The sequence below is a fragment of the Centroberyx affinis genome, unplaced genomic scaffold (assembly GCF_046629955.1).
Source record: "Centroberyx affinis isolate AG114_WGS23_722 - 3 ecotype Tasmania unplaced genomic scaffold, CSIRO-AGI_Caff_v1 ptg002184l_1, whole genome shotgun sequence".
NCBI lineage: Eukaryota > Metazoa > Chordata > Actinopteri > Beryciformes > Berycidae > Centroberyx > Centroberyx affinis.
In genome coordinates this window covers 105,111-127,520 of record NW_027280492.1, presented here as the reverse complement: position 1 = coordinate 127,520, position 22,410 = coordinate 105,111, and the positions used below count along the sequence as shown (strand labels likewise).

The 22,410-nt window shown below is 44.1% G+C and overlaps 1 protein-coding gene across 1 annotated transcript; it reads right to left on the bottom strand.

Moving 5' to 3' along the window:
• Positions 1-869: 869 nt before the first annotated feature.
• LOC139655000 (inactive dipeptidyl peptidase 10) lies at positions 870-22,323 on the bottom strand. The gene is made up of 25 exons (XM_071532292.1): positions 22,285-22,323; positions 15,881-15,995; positions 15,503-15,598; positions 15,202-15,296; positions 14,538-14,609; positions 10,061-10,113; positions 9,330-9,411; positions 8,705-8,825; positions 8,402-8,556; positions 8,201-8,298; positions 7,903-8,026; positions 7,474-7,515; positions 7,251-7,355; positions 6,372-6,463; positions 5,514-5,561; positions 4,482-4,600; positions 4,325-4,372; positions 3,900-3,998; positions 3,259-3,325; positions 2,843-3,037; positions 2,680-2,734; positions 2,451-2,550; positions 2,250-2,308; positions 2,038-2,110; positions 870-1,920 (listed from the first exon to the last, which is right to left on the bottom strand). The coding sequence occupies exons 1-25, from the start codon at positions 22,321-22,323 to the stop codon at positions 1,703-1,705; spliced, it is 2,370 nt and encodes a 789-aa protein (XP_071388393.1). The 3' UTR covers positions 870-1,702.
• Positions 22,324-22,410: the final 87 nt, after the last annotated feature.

Sequence of the window (22,410 nt, the reverse complement as noted above, 5' to 3'; positions counted from 1 at the left end):
ACTGTGTGTGATAAGGTTTCACACGACTATTGAACTCATATTGTAGGCCAAACTACTAACTGGTGATCAAGCACATCTCTTACCATCAGCCTCTGTCTGAATAATCACACAAGGACTTTCCTCTATTACAACGTTTATACATCGGTACCAGGGCAGAATATAAGTTATCTCTATGTACATCTGCTGCTCAGTCAGGGGCAAGTGAGGGACATGCTGCATAGTCTCCTATACAGTGTACTGGGAGCTCTAATTACTCCCAACTGCAGCCAGACTGAACTGCCTTGATAGGGTTAGCATGCATCAACACCCATCCTGGTATTGGATGTTGGGCCAGTACCAGGTTAAAAAAAAGTATATTTTCCCCCAATATTAAACTATTGTACCAAGATCCACCTACCTTTTTTCACATGTAGAAAGAGCTCTAGTAGTAGTAGATAGTGTTGACTACTGGATCCTTGAGTACTGGATACTCAATTTCAGCAGATACCAAAAGTTGCTACAATCAGTGAAGGTGCTACAAGTGCCTCCCTTTTAGACCTGTTTTGCAAGAGTGAACGCCAGTGGCCCTGATCTCTATTGCCATTTAGAGCAACAGCTGCAGAGAAAACTTGCTGTGAATATCACAGCCATACAGTTGCAGAGACCAAAGTCAGTCCCTACCAAATGTGAGTGCATGCAGTTTGTTTTTTCATGAGATGAGATTTTCATGAGTTTTTCATAGTTTAGGCTGCAAATTGCTCTGTGCAAGTAATTGCCTGGTATGAATGCAACTGGGATGTTCAGTGAAGTTTAAAGGAACCAAAACACATTCTTTGCTGTAAAACAAGAACTTCATTCTTTATTGTCAAGGATTGTTGAAAAAAGGAGTAACCGGTTATCTAGTCTCAAGGGCATTCGGTTTCAAAACAACTACATGCAGTTCACCAGTATGAAGCATGGTTTGACTGGTAGCTTACTCCGTGATGGCTAAGACCGCTGCCTTTGTGGACTGCAACTTAACAATTTGTCAAAAGAAATAATTAAATTCTGCAATACACAAGAAAAACACTAAAATGCCCAGATGTATGAAAACAGAAACATACTGTACTGCTAAATATATAGACAGACCTACAAAGTCTGTAAATTATCTGGAGTTGCTTTCATTTGTTTGTTGTTTCATCACATTTGTATTTGAATCTGAACTTGTGGTGTGATTAGTCTCAATTGCATAATCATTCTTAGTCACACTAATGCAAGTCATACTAATAAAACCAGTGGTTAAAGTCCATGTGATGTATTTGGCACATTTAGGATGATGAGTATGCTCATTTAACTTAATTTAGGCAGATTTTGCACATTTAACCCCGTTGGGCTAAATGAAGAACTGTAAAACACAGAATAATGCATTGTAAACTACTCCATATCATGCAGCCGTTACGACATGCATGTTTTTGACTATTTGTAAACTTTTGGTAGAATCAGTAGCCTACTAGTCCACATCATCTCGTGTGACTTATGTAAACAAACAGGGCCTCAAACATATAACAGCACAAACAATTGTGTAGAAGAAGGTATATAGAAGTTTTTCAGAAGTTGTAGGCGGTGATCTGATGTGTTTGGTCCCCACTCCTGTGCTCTTGTGCCTGGTAGTCCGACTCAAGGTAATGCATAAGATGGTACACAGTCCTAAGAGTGTCTTTCCAGAAGAAGGGGAGCTCTCGGCTCAGTCGTCCTCCTCCTCTGGCTCTTCTATGGGCTCTAGGAGGAGGCTGTGCCTCAGGCAGGTTTGGAGGTAGTTGACCAGTGTCCGCTGGAAGTGCTGGACGCTGCGGGGCTCTCTCAGGACGTGGCCCTCGTCTGGGTAAAGCTGCAGAGAGTAGTTGGCTTCCACCTTCACCAGTCGGTTCAGGAGCTCAGCACTCTGCTGGAAGTGCACCCTCGCTTTGTGACCATGGACACACACGCACGCACACACACACACACATTTAGATTAGAGGTAATAAAATTAAACATAAAAATTAACGTTAAAGGTCAGTATAAAATTGAACAATAGCTCACCATCTGCAGTTCCATGTAGAATGAGGAAGTTCTCGTCTTTCAGCTTGTTAACCTCCTCCAGCAAAGAGGCAGTCTGAACAGAAACACAGCAAAAACATGAGTGGAAATTGTGTAAATACAGTCTGAAGCTGAATTGTTGAGCTGGCTTCTATCACAGAAAGGGGTACAGTGTATTTTCACTGATGTGCAGAGCATTAGGTTTAGAGCCTCACCGAGTAAGTATGTTCCTCCTTCGTTGGAAGGCCTAAGTACCTCTCTGAGAATGCAGCACCTTAAAACAGTGGAATAATTTCTACTGTGAATACTGTGAAACATATATGAATTGTTATTGAGTTTAATCCCTGCAAAAATACATTCACAGTTTTTATGGCCAGTACATTGTATTAATATTGAATGATATGATCTCAACTCACTATAAAGTCTAAAGTCAGTTATGGGAGCCACAGCAGCGGAACACTGAAACAGCTTGTCCGTTGCCGCTAACATCTTGAGAGTTAAATAACCACCAAATGCCTGTAGGAAGAGACATAAAAAGCACTTAACATACAGAGCGTACTATATCTGTGTAGGTGGACAGGCATAATCCTTTATGTCCATTACTCAATAGAAGTATTGAACTGCCAAATTAAAAAGCCTTGTAACCTTGCCATAGAGGGCCATCCGACGATCATCAATATAAGGAAGTTGCATCAACCACCTGTGGAAACATATCATAAAAGGCCATTCATGTATTAATTATTAATACACTTACACTATTCTCACAATTCAACAGTACGGCCTAATGATATTGCATAAGGGCACTGACTCCACAACTCCCAGGTGATCTTTGACTCGGAGTGAGCCGAGCTTGCGTGGATCCACAGTGGCGGTCTTCTGTCCACGGCCAACCCCGCTCCTGCCGTCCACCCAGGCCAAGGCCACATTGTGTGTGCTGGAGAGGACCTGAGGCCAGTCCAGGGAAAATTCCTCTGTCACTGACTGACTACCAGGGACTCCATCTCTGTGTGACAAGAAGAACAGGATGAGCTAGTACGGTAACAGGTGTGAGAGAATGAAGAGAGAATGAAGAGAGAATGAGAAAAGACTATGGGGATCACAGGTTGCAAGAGAGGTGACTTTAAACCACCAATAGCTGCTGTTCGGCATGCTTATCCTGGTCAACCTGTCTACAAGGTATGGCACATGTTATGACGCATAGGGCTGCAATTCAGAGACACTTACACAATGATGAGGAGAGGGTGCAGGTTGGCCTCGTAACCCTGAGGTAGAGATAGCTTCAGGTGCAGATCTAAATGAAAGCAAACAGGGGCAGCAGGAGGTCAACTCTCAGCAGTAATAGGTAAACTCATCCATAGTCTCTGCCTAAGACACTTCTGGGCACTAAACTGCAGAAACACAAACTCCCCTTAGGCTAATACTGAATGTGTCATTATGTTAACAGTGAGTTCACACAAAAAAAACACAGACACACACCTACATGCACACCCAGGAACTGAATGAATGAATGCTTAGTGCTGGTTCCCAGAGGGAGGGCATGACTCACACTCCCAAGGAGACTTAATCACCAAATTGAAGCAATTACTGCTTTCTTTGGTTGTTAATCTACTATATTTGTCCCCTCCAGTGTGAGATACGTGCAGCCATCGCTCACTGCTGGATACAGTAGATTGAGCCGCAGTCCATAAATGCTAAATTGCTCGGGGAAAGGTATTGATTGTAATCTGAGAATGTTTTGTGACTGTAATTGTGTGGCCAATAGTCTAACTAAATGTTTTTTTTGTTCAGCGAGCTCCATGGTTAGATAAATACAGCGAGTATGACAACAAATAAATACAATTAGTGAGATGGTTTCTCTGCTGTACCGTGGTTGTCTGCTGACAGTGTCCTGAACAGAGTCTCAGGGAGCCTCTTGTCCTCCAGGGCTGCAGCCAGAAGGGCGTTGTCCTCCAGGACTATGTATCCTGCAGGGGATAAAACACCAGAGTGTCAGCTGCTACAGTGCAGTGTCTCACAATTCAAAACCTCAACTGAGGTACAGAGCGTCTTTCATGCTGAACATCAAGTCAGACACCTAGTGGGTCGTGCTCTCTGAGGAAACGGCAGACAGAGGGCGGTGTTCACAAGCAAACATTAAAGTCAGGAGATGAATACGTCCGTGTGAGGCGGCCCCAATGTTTGCTTGCCTATACCACCCTCTGCAGGCCGCCGTGAAAAGTGTCTGATGGATTAGAGTGGGGAGAGAGGGTGGGTGGTATTTGGGTGATGACATCATTAGTCAGACACTCACTGGAGGGGTCCTTTGTACTGTGAACTGTCACTTTGGGGATTCCAGGGCCTGGGGAATTGTTCAAAAGACATCATTGTAAATCCGAGTGTCTGAGCAGCATGCAGCTTTCATATTATTTGTGTGTGTGTGTGTGTGTGTGTGTGTATGTGATGTTTACCTAGGCAATATAGAGTGAAATGGGTTTGATTGGGGCTGAATTCAGCTTTGAAAAAGCCACATCCGTCTATGAGATTACAGGAGAGACACCGGTGCTGAAAACCTCCATCCAGGTCCACACTCAGAAATAAGAGAAGAGCAAGATTATTGACCGCACTTAAAAGAATAGGACCGTCTGAAGCTGTTTGATACGCTCCAGGACGCGGACAACTGATTGCTTGTATATTAAGGAAATGTAGCTGCATCTTGAGACAAACTATTCAGACGATTGACTCCTCAGAAACAAATGGGGTTCAATAAGGTTGAACATAAAAGCTGTTTTACAGATGGCGCTGTGAGGCTGTGCCCAGTCTGTAATTGTCCCTGTTCACACCAGAGCTTTCACATTTCATATAGGATTAATCACAGACCAGCCATCCTTCCTCCTCTACAGTATTAAGCTATCTACCGAAGCCCAAAGCCATGTAATAAAAAAAAAGGAGATATAAACCCTAGGAGGCTGATGAGTGAAGAGACAAGCGTATTTATCACAGGTAGGGAGCAGGACCGTAAGTCTCAGTGACTCCTTATCCATGGAGTTGGCCTTTTCCCTTATAAATGTATTAGCTGGCCTGTCAGCTTGGAGCATATTCGTGAGGATGGAGCGGCTTCCTCTGCTGCAGAGTCGCCCTTTACATCACACCTCACTTGTTTTTCACGTTTTTCATATCAGCAAATCAGTGCACAGTCACTCCACCCTAACCACATTTTTGTGCGGTAACTGTTTAATCATTCAGGTGCCATAATTGATGTCTTAGTCAGATTGAATGAAAAGTGAGCAGCTCTCAAAAAATTAATCTAAAATCTGTTTTGGAATTGAAAATACAGCAAATGAGAAAAAAACCCAACTCCACAAGTGACCAATTCACAAGCGAACATTACACATCCTATCTTCGTTTATGGATTTGTATTATTTTACTCTTAATATGGAATGGAAATAATTATTGTATTTCATTTTACAACACACAGTAGGTCAAACATTTTACATGCTTACCTGTAGAGATGTCTGCTTTGCCTGGATTCTTCTGTGCTCAGGAAATAGCTGATAAAGAATTGACCCAGAGACAGAGCCAGTTATTCAACACTATCCTAGTACTGTAGAACACCCTTAGGCATCTTTACTTCATCGTAATTGCTCTATGATAGGGATCTATCTACATATATTTACATACTTCTGCACAATAAAATCAGTGTATCACATTTAATTTGTAGGCACCGTCAGTGATGGCAAATTAAAGCGTGTAAGCAGTGGATTTGCACCAAAATATGTTTTCTATCCACTTGAATATGAATAGCAGTGGAGTATTGTGAGAGAGCGTGACTTGCTTGGAGGCAAAGAGCGGTGCCAGCATGTGTGTTTTGGGACTGCAAACATCTGGCTAGATCTGCAGTAGACTTCCCATAATGCTCTATGATGCTCCACACAGTCATACCTCAGTGTGTCTGTGCAGGCACCCAAGCAGGGTTAAGACAGAGTTAAGCAATGGTCTGCTCTAAGTCTAACTAATGCTGTGTCCTCCTCAGTGCCAATGCTTCAAGTCAGAGTCAAAGCCATTTGCTCTGCCCTTCTCATTGAGATCAATAAGTACACGTCAAAATGGCCTTTTTATGTCTTACGAATGGACAATTTTAAATGTACCGTTTAGCCCATGACCTAATGAAGGCATTTGCTCTCTAACAGCTGACACTTCTGGAATTTGCTCTGAGCTTACACGAAGAGATGATCATTTTAATGATGGCCTCTATCCTGCTCTCCCTCCTGTCACTTGTACATTCATTGCAAGGAGCTGTGAGCTGATAAAGAGCTGAAGGGTGACTGTGCACCGCTCCGCACACTGTGGCTCTCACATACATCTTCCCAGCCTTCTCGTCTAGGGCGCAGAGCAAGGTGACGTCCCAGTTCCCCGATGTCAAGAAGCGAGGAGGGACAGAAGGGATGGCAGGCTGCGTTACACAGAGGCAGAGGAACAGAGATGAAGAGGAATATAGAACAGGCAGATAGACACGGAAACAGAAATAGAAATAGATGCAGCAGTACAGCGAGAGTGTGCGAGAGGATGTAAAAGAAACAAATTTAGATAGATCTATAGAATTAAACAAAATGCCGACAGTGCAGAGAGAGTACATAAAGGAGAGCAGTATTTTTTAAATTATTCTTTATTTAGACAGTGGGGGAAAAAAGCGAGAGACACAAAGCAGCTGAGACACAGGAGAGAAAGCACTGGCAGGATTTGATCCTGAGCCAGTAGTGGCATACATGTGGGTCTGGGGGAGGGGGGGGGCTTAACCACTCAATGATTATAAAATAAAATGTCCTTCTTAATTCAGAATTCACTGAATTCTTGGATGAGATATAAGAAAATGGAGATGGATGTCAAGCCACCCATACAGTATATATTTAAAAATTAAGCTTTTTCCCCTCAAAAAGATAAAGGGCAGAGGAACATGAGGGCAATAAGCAAAATGACTCCTTTGATAAACAATTTGCTGAAAAGATATTGCTCAACCAGTGTTTGCAAAATGAAGGAGAAAACAAATGGGGACAAATTGCTTGGAGATAATGAGAGAAGTGGAAGAGAGTGCGAGCAAAGCAGACTTTAGGCATTGCGCTGTTAAGATCTGTAATCACACGCCGTTTAATGTGGCCCTGTTGAGAAGTTAACAATCAATTTGGCCATTAACTATTCGAGGATGACACAAGGGAGTAAAAGTTAATTGCCCTAAAACTGACCTGGGCTGAGAGGCTGGCGATGTGGCGAAACTCTCCACGAGCCCCCTGTTTGGCCGGCAGGATCATATAAAACACGGAGCCGTCAGCTGAAAACAACGGCACCTCCTGTTGAGTCGGAGAAACGGATCGAGTCAACAGAAATCTAGTGTCCCACCTAGATATTTGGCCAACTGGCAAGGATGGATAGCTGTAAATAGCCTTTTGCCTCATGAGAAATACCTACCTGCCGTTGGTTTTGCATTAGATCCATGGCCACTTTGTGTTTCTGGGGATTTAAAATCACATAAGAATTATTCACACCATTCATAAAGCACTGACACCTAACACTGTTTTTAACAACATCGTATAAATAAACCTTATTATGATTATTAATTATTAAATGTAGCATTAATATGTAATCTGCAAAGGGGAAACTGAAATGAATCTGCAAGGATTACTGGGGGACAGAGAATTATACTGCAGTGCATCATTGAACATTCTTCACATGCAGCAAATGACCTTAAATATTAATCTGGCCAGGAGAGATGTGAGAGCTTAAGGAAATCAATCCTAAGTCCCCACACTGTGCGAAAGAAGAAAAATTCTATTAAAGCTGTATATGGCGATGGAGACCCGTTGGATTACTGATGTGGAACGAGTGATGACCGCTCACCTCTGAGCACGCCCCAGTGGTGGCCTTGCACACGCACAGCATTGATTGGTTCTGGGCACGATTTAGCCAACGAACCGCGAGGCGGGTGCTGCTGACCCAAGTCACCATGGAGATGTAGCTGTCTCTAAAGGGGTAATGCAGAAAAAAAAAAAAAACAAGAGGAGGGGAGCAGAAAGTGGAATGGAGGAGTTGAGAAAAAAAAAGGAGCAGCAGAGGAGAGGAATTCAGACATTTCTGACAGCTGACAGCTAACGTCTTCATGGTTTGTTCTGTTTTTAGACTCGGAGAGAGGTACTACCTGGCCCTCAGCGAGTCAGGAGGCATCATCTCCAGAGTGTGAGCTGGACCATACAGGTTCACTACAAACAGACTGACTGAGGGAATGCTTGAGCCAGCCTACAAAGTCGAGCAAAAGAAAAAAAAATAGAGGATCAGAAAACCTCATCAAATAAGTTTAGGATCTAAGTTTTTGGCAAATCTATTTTCAAACAGCTGTCACCTTGGGGTAAGGAAAGAAAACATTGGAGGGGTAGAGGCCGCCTAAGAAGTGAGGTATTTCCATCATAGGTGTGGCGGAGTTGTTGATGGTGAGGTACGCCAGCCGGGCGCCATCAGCAGACCACCAGTGGGCAGCATAGGTCAAGAGCACTTCCTCTGTTGAACAAGAAAATTTAGAATTCATGTCAGCTGTGAAGCCACACACCTGCCAGCAGCACTCATCAATGCGGTTTTCATCGTTCTGGTATTCTAGTTCTGATTTTGTAACTTTTCCACCCGACCACCTGGGTGGAATACATCCTACCTTCATAGGTCCAGTCAGAGAGTCCGTTGATCACCTGCGGTTCCTGATCACTGGATGTGAGACGCAGGGCTTTACTGGTCACACCTGGCTTGTAGTAGATATCTCCGTCAAACACATAGGCCTGGCGTGACAGCAGCACAGACAGATAGAGCCAATCCGTTATCAAAGACAGCACACTTGCAGGCTTCGTCACTGGCTGCCGGAATCAAGCGTCGGATGCCATCCAAGAGTGAATGAATCATCAGCCAGCACGCCCGAGTGAGAGCCAATACATCTTAGCTTGCCAGTTAATGTGCTGCAGATGAGCACGGACATAGCAGCAAAAGCAAATTACAGTACAGAGAAGCTAGATGATTTATATTATCAGTGTAAAACAACCCCATTATAACACCACAGTCATGTCAATACGCTCAGTGCTGGAGTTCATCTCAAAACCACAAAGACACATTGATGGCAGCATTATGAAAAGATGTCAAAAGGAGTTTCTCTTCATACACAGATTGCAATATTGTAGATTCTAAGGGTTTACAGTGTATTCCTCGCATACCGCCAGGCATAGTTGATGTGGAGGACATGCTTACGAGTGAGAAAATGAGTAAGTAAGTGAGTTGAGTGCCAGGCTTACCAGCTGGTTCCCCTGGGGCCCCCAGGCTGCGTACTGTAGTGCTGCCTTCTCCCTCTCTGGAGGGTTAAGCTCCAGAAGATCCCTGGAACACACACAAAGACTCAGACATAAGCTGTCCATTAGGGATGACTGTCCCATTTACAGCCACTAGTGGATACAGAGAGAGGACCTCTGAGGTCCGTCCATGCCCTGGCCCTGAGCTTCGCTTGAGAGAGATTTTGTGAGGGGAAAAGAAGAGCAAGATGCAGAGAGGGAAAACGAAAAACAGAGAATGGAGTTGGTTCATGCAAGGGTGCAACGTTTCTTTTTCCATATTTCTAGCCACACTTTTATTTTCATTAGGACAGGCAAACATTTTCCTCCAAGGCATTCTCAGGCAATTCACTTTGATCAGTAGTGCAGATCTTCCTGAAGTCCCTTTCACAGAGGTACTGGCGTTCCTCCGAGATACAAGTTCCAGGTATCGTCTACAGCTACCATGGAGTTTCTCACTGTTATGATGCTGGATATGAATCTCAGGCAGTGAATTCAAAAGTAGATTACAAACCTCAGGTCTGGATATGGCGCCTGGAAAGAGCACTGATAAAAAAGAATGCATGTCTGACAGAAACATGAGGCTCTGATTCGATGAGACACACTTGGGGGAACTTTTGTCAGTCCGCGGGCCTGCTTGCATTGGTAACGCTCATGCCCAGTGCAGCCCATGCATTAGCATTCATGGTTCTACCTACCCATTAGCCACAGTGTAGATAGCATAGGAGGCTGTGAAGGACTGAGAGAACACCTGAAAGAGGTAGAGGATATGATGCACAGGTGTCCCGCACTTAGAGGAGAACACACTCACACATTTTAGTACTCGCACATGCACATACACAGGTGCACATGGACGGACACACACACACACAACCACATGTGCACATGCGTATCCAGACATGTGCACACATACAAACACAAACATGAAACTCGGTTAATTGCAAATGAAGCAAAGGTACAGAAGGATAGTGCTAAGTGTCTTATTGCTTTTATAAACCGGCAGTAAAACACCACTATATTAAAAAAGAAATAAGCCAAATGTTCAATGAATCCTAAATGATTTTTTATTGATAATAGTTAAATTTAATGTTATTCCTCCGCCAAGCAACATAGTCGTGCCTAAACAAAGTGGTTGCTAAGCAACACATAAATACGGGTATGTGCGGTGATTCTCAGTTACCAAATTAATATTTAAATAAACTGTTTAACTGTGTTTAGCAGGTATTTTACAACCACTTTTACTCAGCCAATCAGAAGTGAGGACCAAAACTGTCCATTTTATACGGGTCATTAAATCTTGGCCAGAAATTTCATCCATATTACATCATCTGATTAGCATAGGAATTTAGATAGCAGGCCTCCTTAGACAGAGTAAAACAGACAAGTTAACATTACAGACGTGAAGTGAGTAAGGAAAGTACGGGAACTACGAGAGACATCCTTATTAAATAGCATCATTACAGCTAATATCCTTCCAAGTGATAGAGATCCATTGTGGCTGGCAACTCTGTCGCACCCCTGACACAAGCATCAGCATCTCAATGAATAATTAAATTAGCATGTTGAAGAAGACTAGGGACCAGAATCGATGAACGTGTGTGTGAGTGTGTGCGTGTGTGTGTATTAAATACGATTGATCACAACAGTACCTGATGAATTCTAGGTAATATATTGATTGCTACCATTCTTTTTTTTTTTTTTCAAGCAAAGAGTTGGAAGCAGGCTATTTGCCCGCTGGCCTCTAACAACCCCAGCCTCCTGGAGAGCCAGTCCCTAAAGAAATTAAATGTCACATCTTCTATACAGCATACTTAGCAGTGAAATTGGATTTCTCTGTGTGCTGTTTGTCCCCAGCTAGAAAATGCAGGGATGGAGAGAGGCAGGGGTAAAGCAGCAGGGATAAAGAAAGGAAATAAACAGTGTGGCTTTCTAAAGGAAATTGAAACCTGATTGCAGTGTGGTAAGTCTTGCACAGCTGGATGTTGGTGCTGAGCGTGAGGGCAACTAGGCATACAGGGAAACAGCTTCCCCTCCACTAAAAGCACAATAGCAACCAGGAAGAGGGAGGAAGAATGAATTGGTCAAAGAGCGGGGGAAGGAAGGGAGGAAAGAAAGAAAGAAAGAAAGAAAGAAAGAAAGAAAGAAAGAAAGAAAAGAAAGAAAAGAAAGAAAGAAAGAAAGAAAGAAAAAGAAATAGGGCGGGCAGAGTCAATGGCATCGAGGCTGAGGGCCAGAGTTGACAGATATTTAACAGACGTCAAGGAGCAAAGTGGGCATAGCAGAGTTAGGAGTGTCACTCTATGAGGCCAAAGGGGGGCAGCCGCAGAATAATCAGCTGTTTATGATTTGTTAACAAACCCAGAGGTCCTGCTCATAATTTCACATTATGAAGCTAGCGGAGACCGTATGTTATTGTCTGTGTGTGTGTGTGTGTGTGTGTGTGTGATAAACAGACAGGACTCCTGTGTACGTGCGAGGCAGCGAGAGAGTGAGAGCATGTGTCCCGAGGAGCCAGAGTGAATTCTAATGTGGCTGCCAACGACATGTCATAAATCCTCCAGATCGTTCTGCTCGTCTCCCCCCATTACTACCCGCCCCCTCCCCAATGGGGGGGGGGGGGGGGGGGGGGATTAAACACCCAGAAGACTCGTGCGTTCGTGTGGGATTCACTGACAATGGCACCGTGCGGAGATTACAACGCCCGTTGCGTGAGGATGGATATTGGTAGCTATTGTATGCTGCAAGACGCACAATATGAGGGGGATAATAGCATCCCTCCCTTTCCCATTGTTTACGCCTCACAAGCATTTCTTTACAGTTTCTCAATGTGCTGCATTTGATACCAGCAAACAGTGGTGGCTTGATGCAGAGTGCAGACACAACTGGCCCGGTGTTTTATTTGTCCCTAAACTGCACCGTCTTGGCAGGTACCGCTCTGCTTGCCTCTCACCATCAGTCCCCCAAACCTCCATCTCATCTAAACGATCTCTCCTCCACTCTTTAAAATATATGGTTCCTCCTCTCTCTCCATCTCTCTCTCTCTCTCTCTCCTCTCACACGCAAACATACAAACACACATGCACAAACCTGTCCAATTCACACAGGCTTGGAGGACAGACCGAGCCTTTTCCTGTAGGAAATCAGCTTCCACTTGTTCCTATGAGGCCCCATCCCTAACTCCCCTCCGACTATACCCTCTTATCAAAACCCATTTATTTTCACCCAGCAGGCACAAACCGTCCCTAAAGCCTCAAGAGCTAATACAAAATCCAGAGAAGCCTTTTAACTTTTACCCACAGCCTGCTCATCCATTTCTCCCCACTGCAGCTCTCTCCTTTTAGCATCTCTGTCATTCTTTTATGCCCATTCTGATTGATTTTGATTGGGCAGGCTATGTAAGGGCAAATGGTGCATATCACATTTTTCTCCCCTTCTCTCCTCTGCTAGTGGCTTTCTCCCCTGCTCTCTCTCTCTCTCTCTCTCTCTCTCTCTCTCATTCTCTGCCATTCTCAGCAGCATGCCGCTCCTCTTCCGAATAAGGAAGCTGGCGCTGGCTGCAAACTGCTTCAGTCAGCACAAAACCCCCAGAGATAGACAGAAAAAAAAAAGTGTGTGAGAGAGAGAGAGGAAGAATGAGAGAGAGGAAGAGGGAGCTAGAAAGAGAGCAAAAGAGGGGGAGAATGGAGGAATATCCCCCACGCGCACAAAATACCAGCCATGCCCACACACACACACACACACAATATACGCATGAATCCAGGTGACATATCCACTGTGTCTGACTCCTACGAGTGTGCATACATCCCCTCGCTCACACTGAGCATGCAAATGAGGATAGACAATTCCTGCTGATACCATAGGAAGTATGCTAATGACATGGCATAAATCAACCAAACCCACCCATAAATTGGGCAAACATCTGAACCTCATCTTTCTCTACCCGGTTTTTGATATCTGATAACTGATATATCGTGTATTAACCACTAAATAATTCAGTTAAGCTGAATGTGCTGTGTGTTTATGATGAATGCTTTAACACAGCAACAGGCTTGCACACACACACACACACACACACACTCACACATTCAGTTTCTCTGAGAGAATATGATACGCAGTGATTAGAGCAAAAGCAGATCTTTTAAAGGAGGACCCAGAGAGATAGGGGAAATTCAAAGACAGACCGAGAGAGGGAGAGAGAGAGAGAGAGAGAGAGAGAGAGAGAGAGAAAGAGAGAGAACATTCTAAACAACGGCAAAAATCTGTGCTGGGATTTTTAATAAAAATATGTGGGGGACAAAAATGTGCTGAGAGCTTTTTTCCTCCTAATTCTGTTTTCTTCCCTCCCCCATTACTTGCACATTACGCGTCTTGCCTGCCCTTTGAGGAAAAGAGTCAACTATTTATTAAGCGCGCGGGTATTTACAGAGTGGGAGGACCGGCGGGGAGGAGAAGAGAGGCTATATGGCGCTGTTTTTTGTTTTTTTTGTGTCTATGCCATCGACGCGAATAGACGCTTATCTCAAACCAGCTGGAGATTGCGAATTTGACTCTTGTAAGCGCCTCATTAAAATTCCCCACCAAACTAGCAGGGCGATTTCATTACTGCAGCTCCAACTTTGCCGCTCCATCTCCCTGATCTCCCCTTCCCCCCTTTCTCTCCGCTCTCCACATCAAACTGATCACTCACCCTAAGCTTTCCTGTAACCCCCTCTGCACCTTCCACCATCAGCCACTTTAAATATTCAAGTCCTCATATGTTATCCCAGTCGTTTGGCTGTCTGTGTTGTAGAGCTACGGACTGCTGCAGTAGCAGAATCGGCCCCCCTCCTCCTCCTCCTCCTCCTCCTCTTTCCTGTACTCTCTCTTTCCCTCTGTTGTTTCTTTGGGGTCCCCCTCCTCCCTCCCTCCCTCCTCTCCCTGATACTCTGTAAGATGTGATTAGAATGCATGTCACCGTTGTTTCACAGCCACCAGTGGTCCGCCAGAGAGTAGAGGGTTGTGAGCGGGAACAGATTGGCTTTGATATTAGGGGATGATTTATGGTCCTGCATGTTCTCTGAAGTTAAAATGCTTGACAGTCCCTTTCTGGCACAGTTCAGAATCAACTTACTGTTTTACATGATTAAATGCTGTGGCAATAAATCTTTCCTGACCATAGATTCGGACAAAACTTACCGGTCGAATGTTATGCGCCAAGAGGACAAACCTCTTGTCCGCGGACACGTGGAATTTAGTGCTGGTCAGATCCTATAGAAAAAAAGACAACATATCATCAGATACTTCGACGTGGCCTGCGGCGAATCTAAACCTCTAAGTGTGACATGTTATCTGGGCAAAAATCGGCTCATCGAATCATGTATATCTGGGGAAGCTCTATTTGCTTGTTGGTATTCATGCACAAAAACATCTTTTTCTGGGATTAACAGCAGCGGCGGAGATGCTACAGCAAATCGCAACTCAGGGGAGCAAAAAGAGGAGCGACTTCTTCTCAACCTGACAACACAACCCTGCTTAAGCTCCTCGGCAATGACCCATATAAGTCTGTCAGTGTCGCGCAGAGGCGGCGTTCAAAATGATGCCCTTGCTTGGGAAATCTCTTTGAAGCCACATGTTGAGGGCTCAAACACAGCAGCCGGATCGGGGGGAAAAAGCGGTTTATTTTGTCACTCTGCCACTGCATATACCAGTCTCTATTTATCTCAACAGGGGATGTGTAACAGGGGGGCTCTATATTCCCTCTCCATCTGGAAGCACCTCTCTATTGACCAGTCCATTTGTCCAGCTGTCTGTATATATGAGGCAATCAATAGTGAGATCTGTCCTTTTGGCAGTAACTCACCAGGGAGCTGTTGTCCAGCAGGATAGCGGTGAGGTTGCTGTTGAGGCTGAACGACAGCACATGTCCCTCTCTGGTGTGCAGAGCCACTTCGTTTTCTGACAGAGACAAGACAGTTGAGGAGGAGAAAGTCCTGTGTTATTAGAGTTATGACAGAAATCCACAGAGGCCATGGTGCTGGCTGCCTCTGCAAACCCACGGCTCTGTTTCGGGTGAGATAATTAAAAGTGGCTTGCGACTGATACAGGCACTTTGTCAGTCAGAGGTAATCTATACATCAGCACAGGGAAAAATCGACTTTTACCGTTCAACCATGCCACACAGGGGTCGTGAACTTTGAACTCCTCGCTCTCCAGATCCTCCATGGTGAGACGGGAACGGAGTAACAAGTGGGATTCATCTTCAGAGAGAAAGAGAGAGAGAGAGGCAGAGGTTAAAGAAACTCCTCGCTTTTCACTTTTCAGCGCTTAACGAGAATTATCTTCTATTTACAGAGAGAAGCAAAGCCTGGGCATGTTTGCAGTGTAGCCTACACTTTTGCTTTCTTTTGGCATATTTTGAGTGTGCTTGTTGATATGTTTGTAACGTTTGTAAGAAATGTTTGCCTGCTTGCATTATCCTCCCTTTAATCCCCACACTACAACTCCACTTTTTTTCCTCCCAGTTCTTTCCATTCTCTTACCGGGTGTGAGGAGGATGACAGAGAGGATGACCAGGGACATGACGGCCAGGATCACCACCATGGCAATTCCTATGCCCTTCCAGTTCCGTGGTGGACCACCTGAACCACCCAGGTCCTGACAGATAAAAGAATGCACACACACACACACACACACACACACACAGAGTGATGGGTATGAGCACAGCCGAGGGAGAGAACATTAGTGCTGCTTCATTTCCACGGTCGCACAGAATTTTCTCTCCGACAGGCATATCAGTACAGTGAGTCTCTGGAGGATTGAGACCAGTTTTCACCGTGGCAGAAATCTGCCTGAATTACACTCATTTTCCTTAAAAGTGGTGCATAAAAAACTTTGCAAATGAGAAATTAGACTTTAATTGCAGGCAGCAATTTTTAGTCATACCATAATCCCTCTCCACAGCCGCCTCATTTCACCTGTTACATTACTAATGGGCCGTGTGGTAAGGCTGAGAAGGAGGGATATGGACAAAATGATCATGAAATGTGTGGTGCCTAAAAAAATGTGCTTCAAAGATAAAGCCTTTGTCGAATTCATCTGCAAAGAGCCACTTTGGGAGATCAAGATGTACTGAACTGATTTGGAGGAAATTCTTGATACGGCGATAAAAAATAAGCAAAAGCAGATGGGACGAAATAACGATATGATGAATTATAGACAGAATAGCTCAGCTGCAGTTGCCAGGAGAGGAAAAGCTTCAAGTTAAGGCTCAGTTCCTCGCACATCCTCCTCCTTAACGCCATCAGGGGGAACTGATGGAATGAGATTGCGACAGTATCAGTCACAATTAAACACAATTGCGCGCCGTTCCCGGGCTGCGCTCCACTCCCTCGTAATGACAAGCTGGCATCGCCGGAGCCACATGCCCACTGGAGTGTGAGAGTTCAATCACAGAGCAACCATAAAGCTCAGCCTTCATAATGGCCGCCCACCCCTTGGCTTAACCCTCGCAGCCTCGCCTCCCCCTATCACCTTCCTCCGGCCCTTGGAGAGCGGAGGAGAGCAGGGAAGGAGGAGGAGGAGGAAGAGGAGGAGGGGTGGGGGGCATCTATGCGGTTCAGTGGTCAACAGATTGCTGCTCCTCCGCGCTCCCTGGGTGCCACCAGCTGTCCCTGAGTCGATGCTATCAGCCACAGTTGCCCCCATACCCCCCCCCCCCACACTCCTATACTGTCCTTGACCATGTGACTTGAACCCCCCGGCACTGGGTGTAGATATGAAACAGTGTTGACACACTTGAGTCAAAATGTCAGAAAACTCAATTCGGAAACAGAAAGCATGGTAGCAATTGAAGATTAAAGGTCACCTCACTTGAGCCAGAAACAGTGGAACACACACATTTTCTCACCTTACTTTATGACTTCATGCACTGCTTATTTTGTTCAGCACTAACCCTCGATACACCTTTCTTCTTCTTTTTTTATCAATCTGAGAATTCATTTCAGAAAATCCTCACCTGTTATTCCAAGGTGGCTTACTTTCAACCCAAGATGTATGAGAGACAGACAAGAGCCCGGCTATATCTTGACTAGTTGCCAACACGGGACTCCTGCCAAGGTCTCATCTTTAATAGATCTCCTTGGCTGCGGTATCATAACACGTTCAAATTAAAACCACTACCAGTTGCACCAACAGGGACGTCTTTTAAGTGATGTTTCAGCTCCCAGTGCACGCCGGAGCTGTTGGGCAGGCGATTGATGTGCGAGTCTCCCTGTATCTACTGTCCTCTACAACACTGTGTTTTATCTCATCCTCTTGCCCTCTTGCCGCACAATCTCTCTGCTACAGTGAACCACCATCATTCCATCTGAAAAAGTTATGTAAGACACTCTATGGAGGCTAGGGGAGTGCTAGAAAATTGTGCAATCAATATTGCAATACATTCAATACTGACAATATACTGTATTGTCTACAGTTTCTGTATGATTGAACTATAAAGCACTTTTTTTTTCTGGAAGGGAAACCAAGTGTGGAGAGGCAGCTGCTAGTGGCACTAAGCAATTTGTATATATTGCTTTATATATTTGTATATTTGATGATTAAATGTTTGAAAGTGTCTGTTTCTAATGGTAAAATCTAATTTAGACTCTTTTTCACGCCACAGATTTGCAATACACTGCACAGAATTGCAGTCATCTGAGGATCACAGTATCATAACACATATATTGAAAGATCCCTCGCAATTCCCAGGTCTCATGGATCCCATAGCAGGAGGGGACACTTTAAATGAAATTCCTCCGCTCGGCTGATTCCACCACAGACAGTGTTTTCATTTGCAAGTCCTCTCTCTAATTACTGAGTGCAACATGCGAGCCGAAACATCCTTCCCCATCGTTCCCCTGAGCTCACGCATTAGACTACACTTCCAATTAAGGTCGCATCGTTGTAAGATAGACAGGGAGAATCCGCATTGGGTGAATGAGGAGTTTTGTCACACTTGCAAATGAGGCACAGATACGAAGAGCAGAATCCCCAGAGTGAAAGTGAGGAGAGCTGCCACCACTGGCTGGCTGCTGGTCGCATTGCATGTGGGATCTAATACAGCACAAACTGCTGGCACAGGTGAATGGATGAGGAATCGGGCTGTGTGACAGACCCGGCTTGTCTCAGTCAGGAACCTGATGGACAAGAGAATATATCTCATAGCAGGTTTTCTGCTGAGCCACATCAAAAATGAATCACACATAGATCTTCCTCACTGAGCCATCTATCCCATCCAGCCTACCTGATCCCACGGGAGCTGAAGAAGAAGCCTTGATGAGGTGTCAGTCAAACACAAAGGGACTCAAGAATGCAAATCAAAGCTCTTTATGTTTATGGATAACTCTCACTTGAAGGAGCGCCGCTGAGAGGGATTTTGGCAAACCATGCCGAATTGCATTAGAGAAAAGAGAGCTCCTACCTTTGCCAGCAGAGCTTGGGGAATTTCACTCAACCAAATGAAAGAATCGATAAGGTGTGCAGTTGAACAAGGTCCAGAGGGAAACAATTAATGCTAGGAATGCAGCCTGTAAAGGGGACTTTTAGATAGACAGACCACTGGAGAGCACTGTTTCTTGCAAAGTATGACACCTCCTTGCGGATTACCGGGACCTTTTCTGACCTTTCCACCATCTCCACTCAGAAACCCATACTTAACGGACTGGAACTGTTTTTCAAATTCAACACAGACTGATTTTAGCTAACTGGATCCTTTTTTCAGAGCAAAGCCCACAAAATCAAACACCTCTAATTGTATTGATTGAGTTCACACACTATAAAGGAAGCCACACCAAGCACAATTACTCAATCCACACACTATGCACCACAACTAGGTTGTGGAGAATCCAGGCGGTGCTAAGAATTCATAAATTAGGCTCAGGAGACCTCCTTAACTCCATCTTCTCTGTCTTTGAGGCGAGGAGAACCCAACAATAAATCACTTGCGTACGAATCAGAGAACCAATGCAGGCGTAGTCTTCAGGGATACAGATTCTTGATTTGCATTCCTCTACACCTCCCTTTAACATCAGGCTATGATATTTACTACCTACATGACATTGGCAGAGGCATCAGTAAAATAACCACCAACACGAAAAAAGAGGGAACTATGTATTGGCAGATACATATAGCCTTCAATATATCCTATAAGCCCCTTATTTTAATGATTCATTGTAATTGCCCACAAGGGAGAGCTGTAGAATAGCATGTAACCCGTGCATGTATTGCCTTGTCAATATCTCTCTGTGCCTCATTTAAAATGGAGGTTATCGTTAAAGTGGGCTGTAACTTCACCTTAGTTTGAATAGGTGGTAACCAACCTGCTGAAGTAAATGAGATACCACCGCTTGATTTCTATCTAGGCTATCTTTTATCACATCCAGAAGAATTGCTGCACTCCTACTCACTGTGCCACCATGTCTCCCTTGTGCTCCCCATGTTAAAAGAGGCAGTAGGTGGTAAAGACACCATATGGGACTAAGTGGGCAGATTTTGTGCCCTCGAGGCTAACGCCAGACAATGCAGCACAAGCCTTAGTGAAATGAAAGACCCACCGCTTTAGCCTCCTCTGCTGCAGGGCTGCCCTACTGTCTTATTCTTTTCATGCTTCCCATCACGCATTACAAAATTTACTGTACAAAAGGGTCCTGCGTAAGGAGGCTTTTCCTCAGTGAGTCCAGCCTCTCACAGTGGTTGGGTTTTTGCCTTGGGAAACAAGCTATGTCAGTGAAATGCATGTGGCAGAGCTTTGGGCAGCATGGCAGAGTTACACTGAAATATGACAGAGAAGAACATGTCGTTTTACAGCAGGCCAAGATTCTGCACAAACAAACTATTGGTTTCACAATATGCTCAACAAATGATACAATACACTGCACACTATACCAATCCACAATATCAGTGTTGAAGCTGAAATTGAAACAAAATTGCCTTTGAAAGAACTAATTAAATCAAGGTTGTTTTCTTCCTTAATACAAGGGATTAAATGAGCTAGAACAAAAAATATTATGTTACTGTGGCATGAAATTGTTATATTGCTTTGTTAATTGTATTTGGTTATGGCCATAATTGCCATCACAATACATTTTTCAGCTCAAACAATGCACTTTGAAACTATTGTATCATGATGTCCCTAATGTTTTATTGTTACATTCCTCAAACAAACTCATGACTGACAAGTAGCAACCCATATCTCTTCATCCACTGCTTCTACTCATCAGCGGGGAAAGACATAACAATTAGCAATACAACTGAGCAATAAAAACAATCCCTCATTGAAAATGAGCAAATGTGGTTTGCCTCATAAATTGCTTGGCTGTGTAAAGGGTATTGATTGGAGACAGGGGCATAAGACGGTGCGACATTTGCAGGCAATGGATCATCTGTAAGCCCCACAGCGTCATGTGGCTCTCTCAGGGAGATGATAATGCTGCAGGATAATCTGAATACATCAAGACATGATTTCATCACATCAGTAGAACTAAGTCAGTGTGTCACATTATTTCAAACATCATTATACCCAGTATCATACTACATATTACATTACAGCAAATACCCATGGACGGCAGACCATTTTTAAAAATATATATATACTGTCAGTCCAGTCTCTGAAACACTTGCCTCCACCTGGGAGAGTCTGAACTGAAAGATCTCTGGATTGAAACTCTGTCCCAAGAAAGGTGATGGTTTGGTGAGATCTGTCAATTGGGCGATTTGACACAATTTCAAATTGTTGCACTGCACTGAAAATAGAGAGCACATCCACCACAATAACTAATCTCTGGGCAGCGACTGACTCATCAGTGTGAGAAAGTTTTATTTAAGCCCATAGTGAGAAGGAAACAAGGTGTAGATGTTAGTCATGTATCAGGATTTCAAACTTTCCTTGTCCAGAAAACCCATCCAAACAAAAGTGTAAACCCTGACTCATGACTAATTGATCTGCTACAGCTTGATACTCGCTATTGATAATATCATACTAACCTATGAATAACTACACTAAAAAACAATATTATTTTTAGGCATAGAAATCATCAATGAATCTTATGAGTCACCAAGTAACATTTGCAATCAACATTCTGTGCCCACAATTTAGAGCTGGCACATGAACAGAGATGAACTCTACATGGCAATCTGTTTTCTAAAGATACCAACACACAAGTGCCAAAATCACTTTGGAGCTGTTATTGCAACATGTTACAATAAAATTAGTAGATTTTATTAAATAATATATTGAATAACAATGCAAATGTGTGACTATAATTTCAGCATCAATTAAGAGTGTGAGGAGTGTAAGCAAAAAAAAAAGAAGATGATAGTGGCTTATAGTCATTGCTCATTGACAATACACCTACACAGCAGAGGGATAATCAATCATACAGTGCAGGCTGTAGTTTTGAGCCCCTTTGTCACCATGCACGTCTAAGCATAAACTGATGGGGACAGGCAGCTGGGAAAATCCTAATATTTTGGTGTTACATGGAATAAATGAGGATTATTATTGATGCAGCAGATATCATGTAATAAAAGTGTATCTGGGACAGAAAGACAGGTTAAGAGTGAGAGGCACTGGACGTCGAGTTACTACACCAGCCAGCACCGCAGTGCACAAAGTCGAGCCTGTCCAGCAGATGGATATTGACGGAAAAAGTCTGAATGGGCCACAAAAGGCTAAAACACACGCGCTAATCGATGATCACCGTTTTGTGTGGATATGTGAGGAATTCCCTACTGCACAGCGGAGGATTTTACAGAATCTCCCTCGGCAGGGCAGACACCACACACACACACACACACACACACACACACACACACTTGCTCTGTGAAAACCCAACCAGCGTGGACTTGGAATCTGAAGAAAAATAAATAAGGATTCAATAATTATTATAATAAAAAACCCACATACCAGCTCCGTGGTCATGTTTTGTTGAGTTGTGGCAATCATTGTGGTCCGCAACAAGCTGTGGCACCTCAGTCACGTTAAAACCCGCTCAGCAGCTGCACTGTGGTCTCGCAGCGCTTGTTCTCCATG

Bases quoted from the DNA above. Each gene is read 5' to 3' on its own strand.
- LOC139655000 (XM_071532292.1), bottom strand. From the start codon at position 22,323: ATGATTGCCACAACTCAACAAAACATGACCACGGAGCTG. The intron at 4,373-4,481 runs GTAAACATCACA...ACAATTCCCCAG, and splicing joins TTTCACTCTATATTGCCTAG to GCCCTGGAATCCCCAAAGTG. The intron at 3,038-3,258 runs GTAAGTGTCTCT...CTTGTCACACAG, and splicing joins CACCCTCTCCTCATCATTGT to AGATGGAGTCCCTGGTAGTC.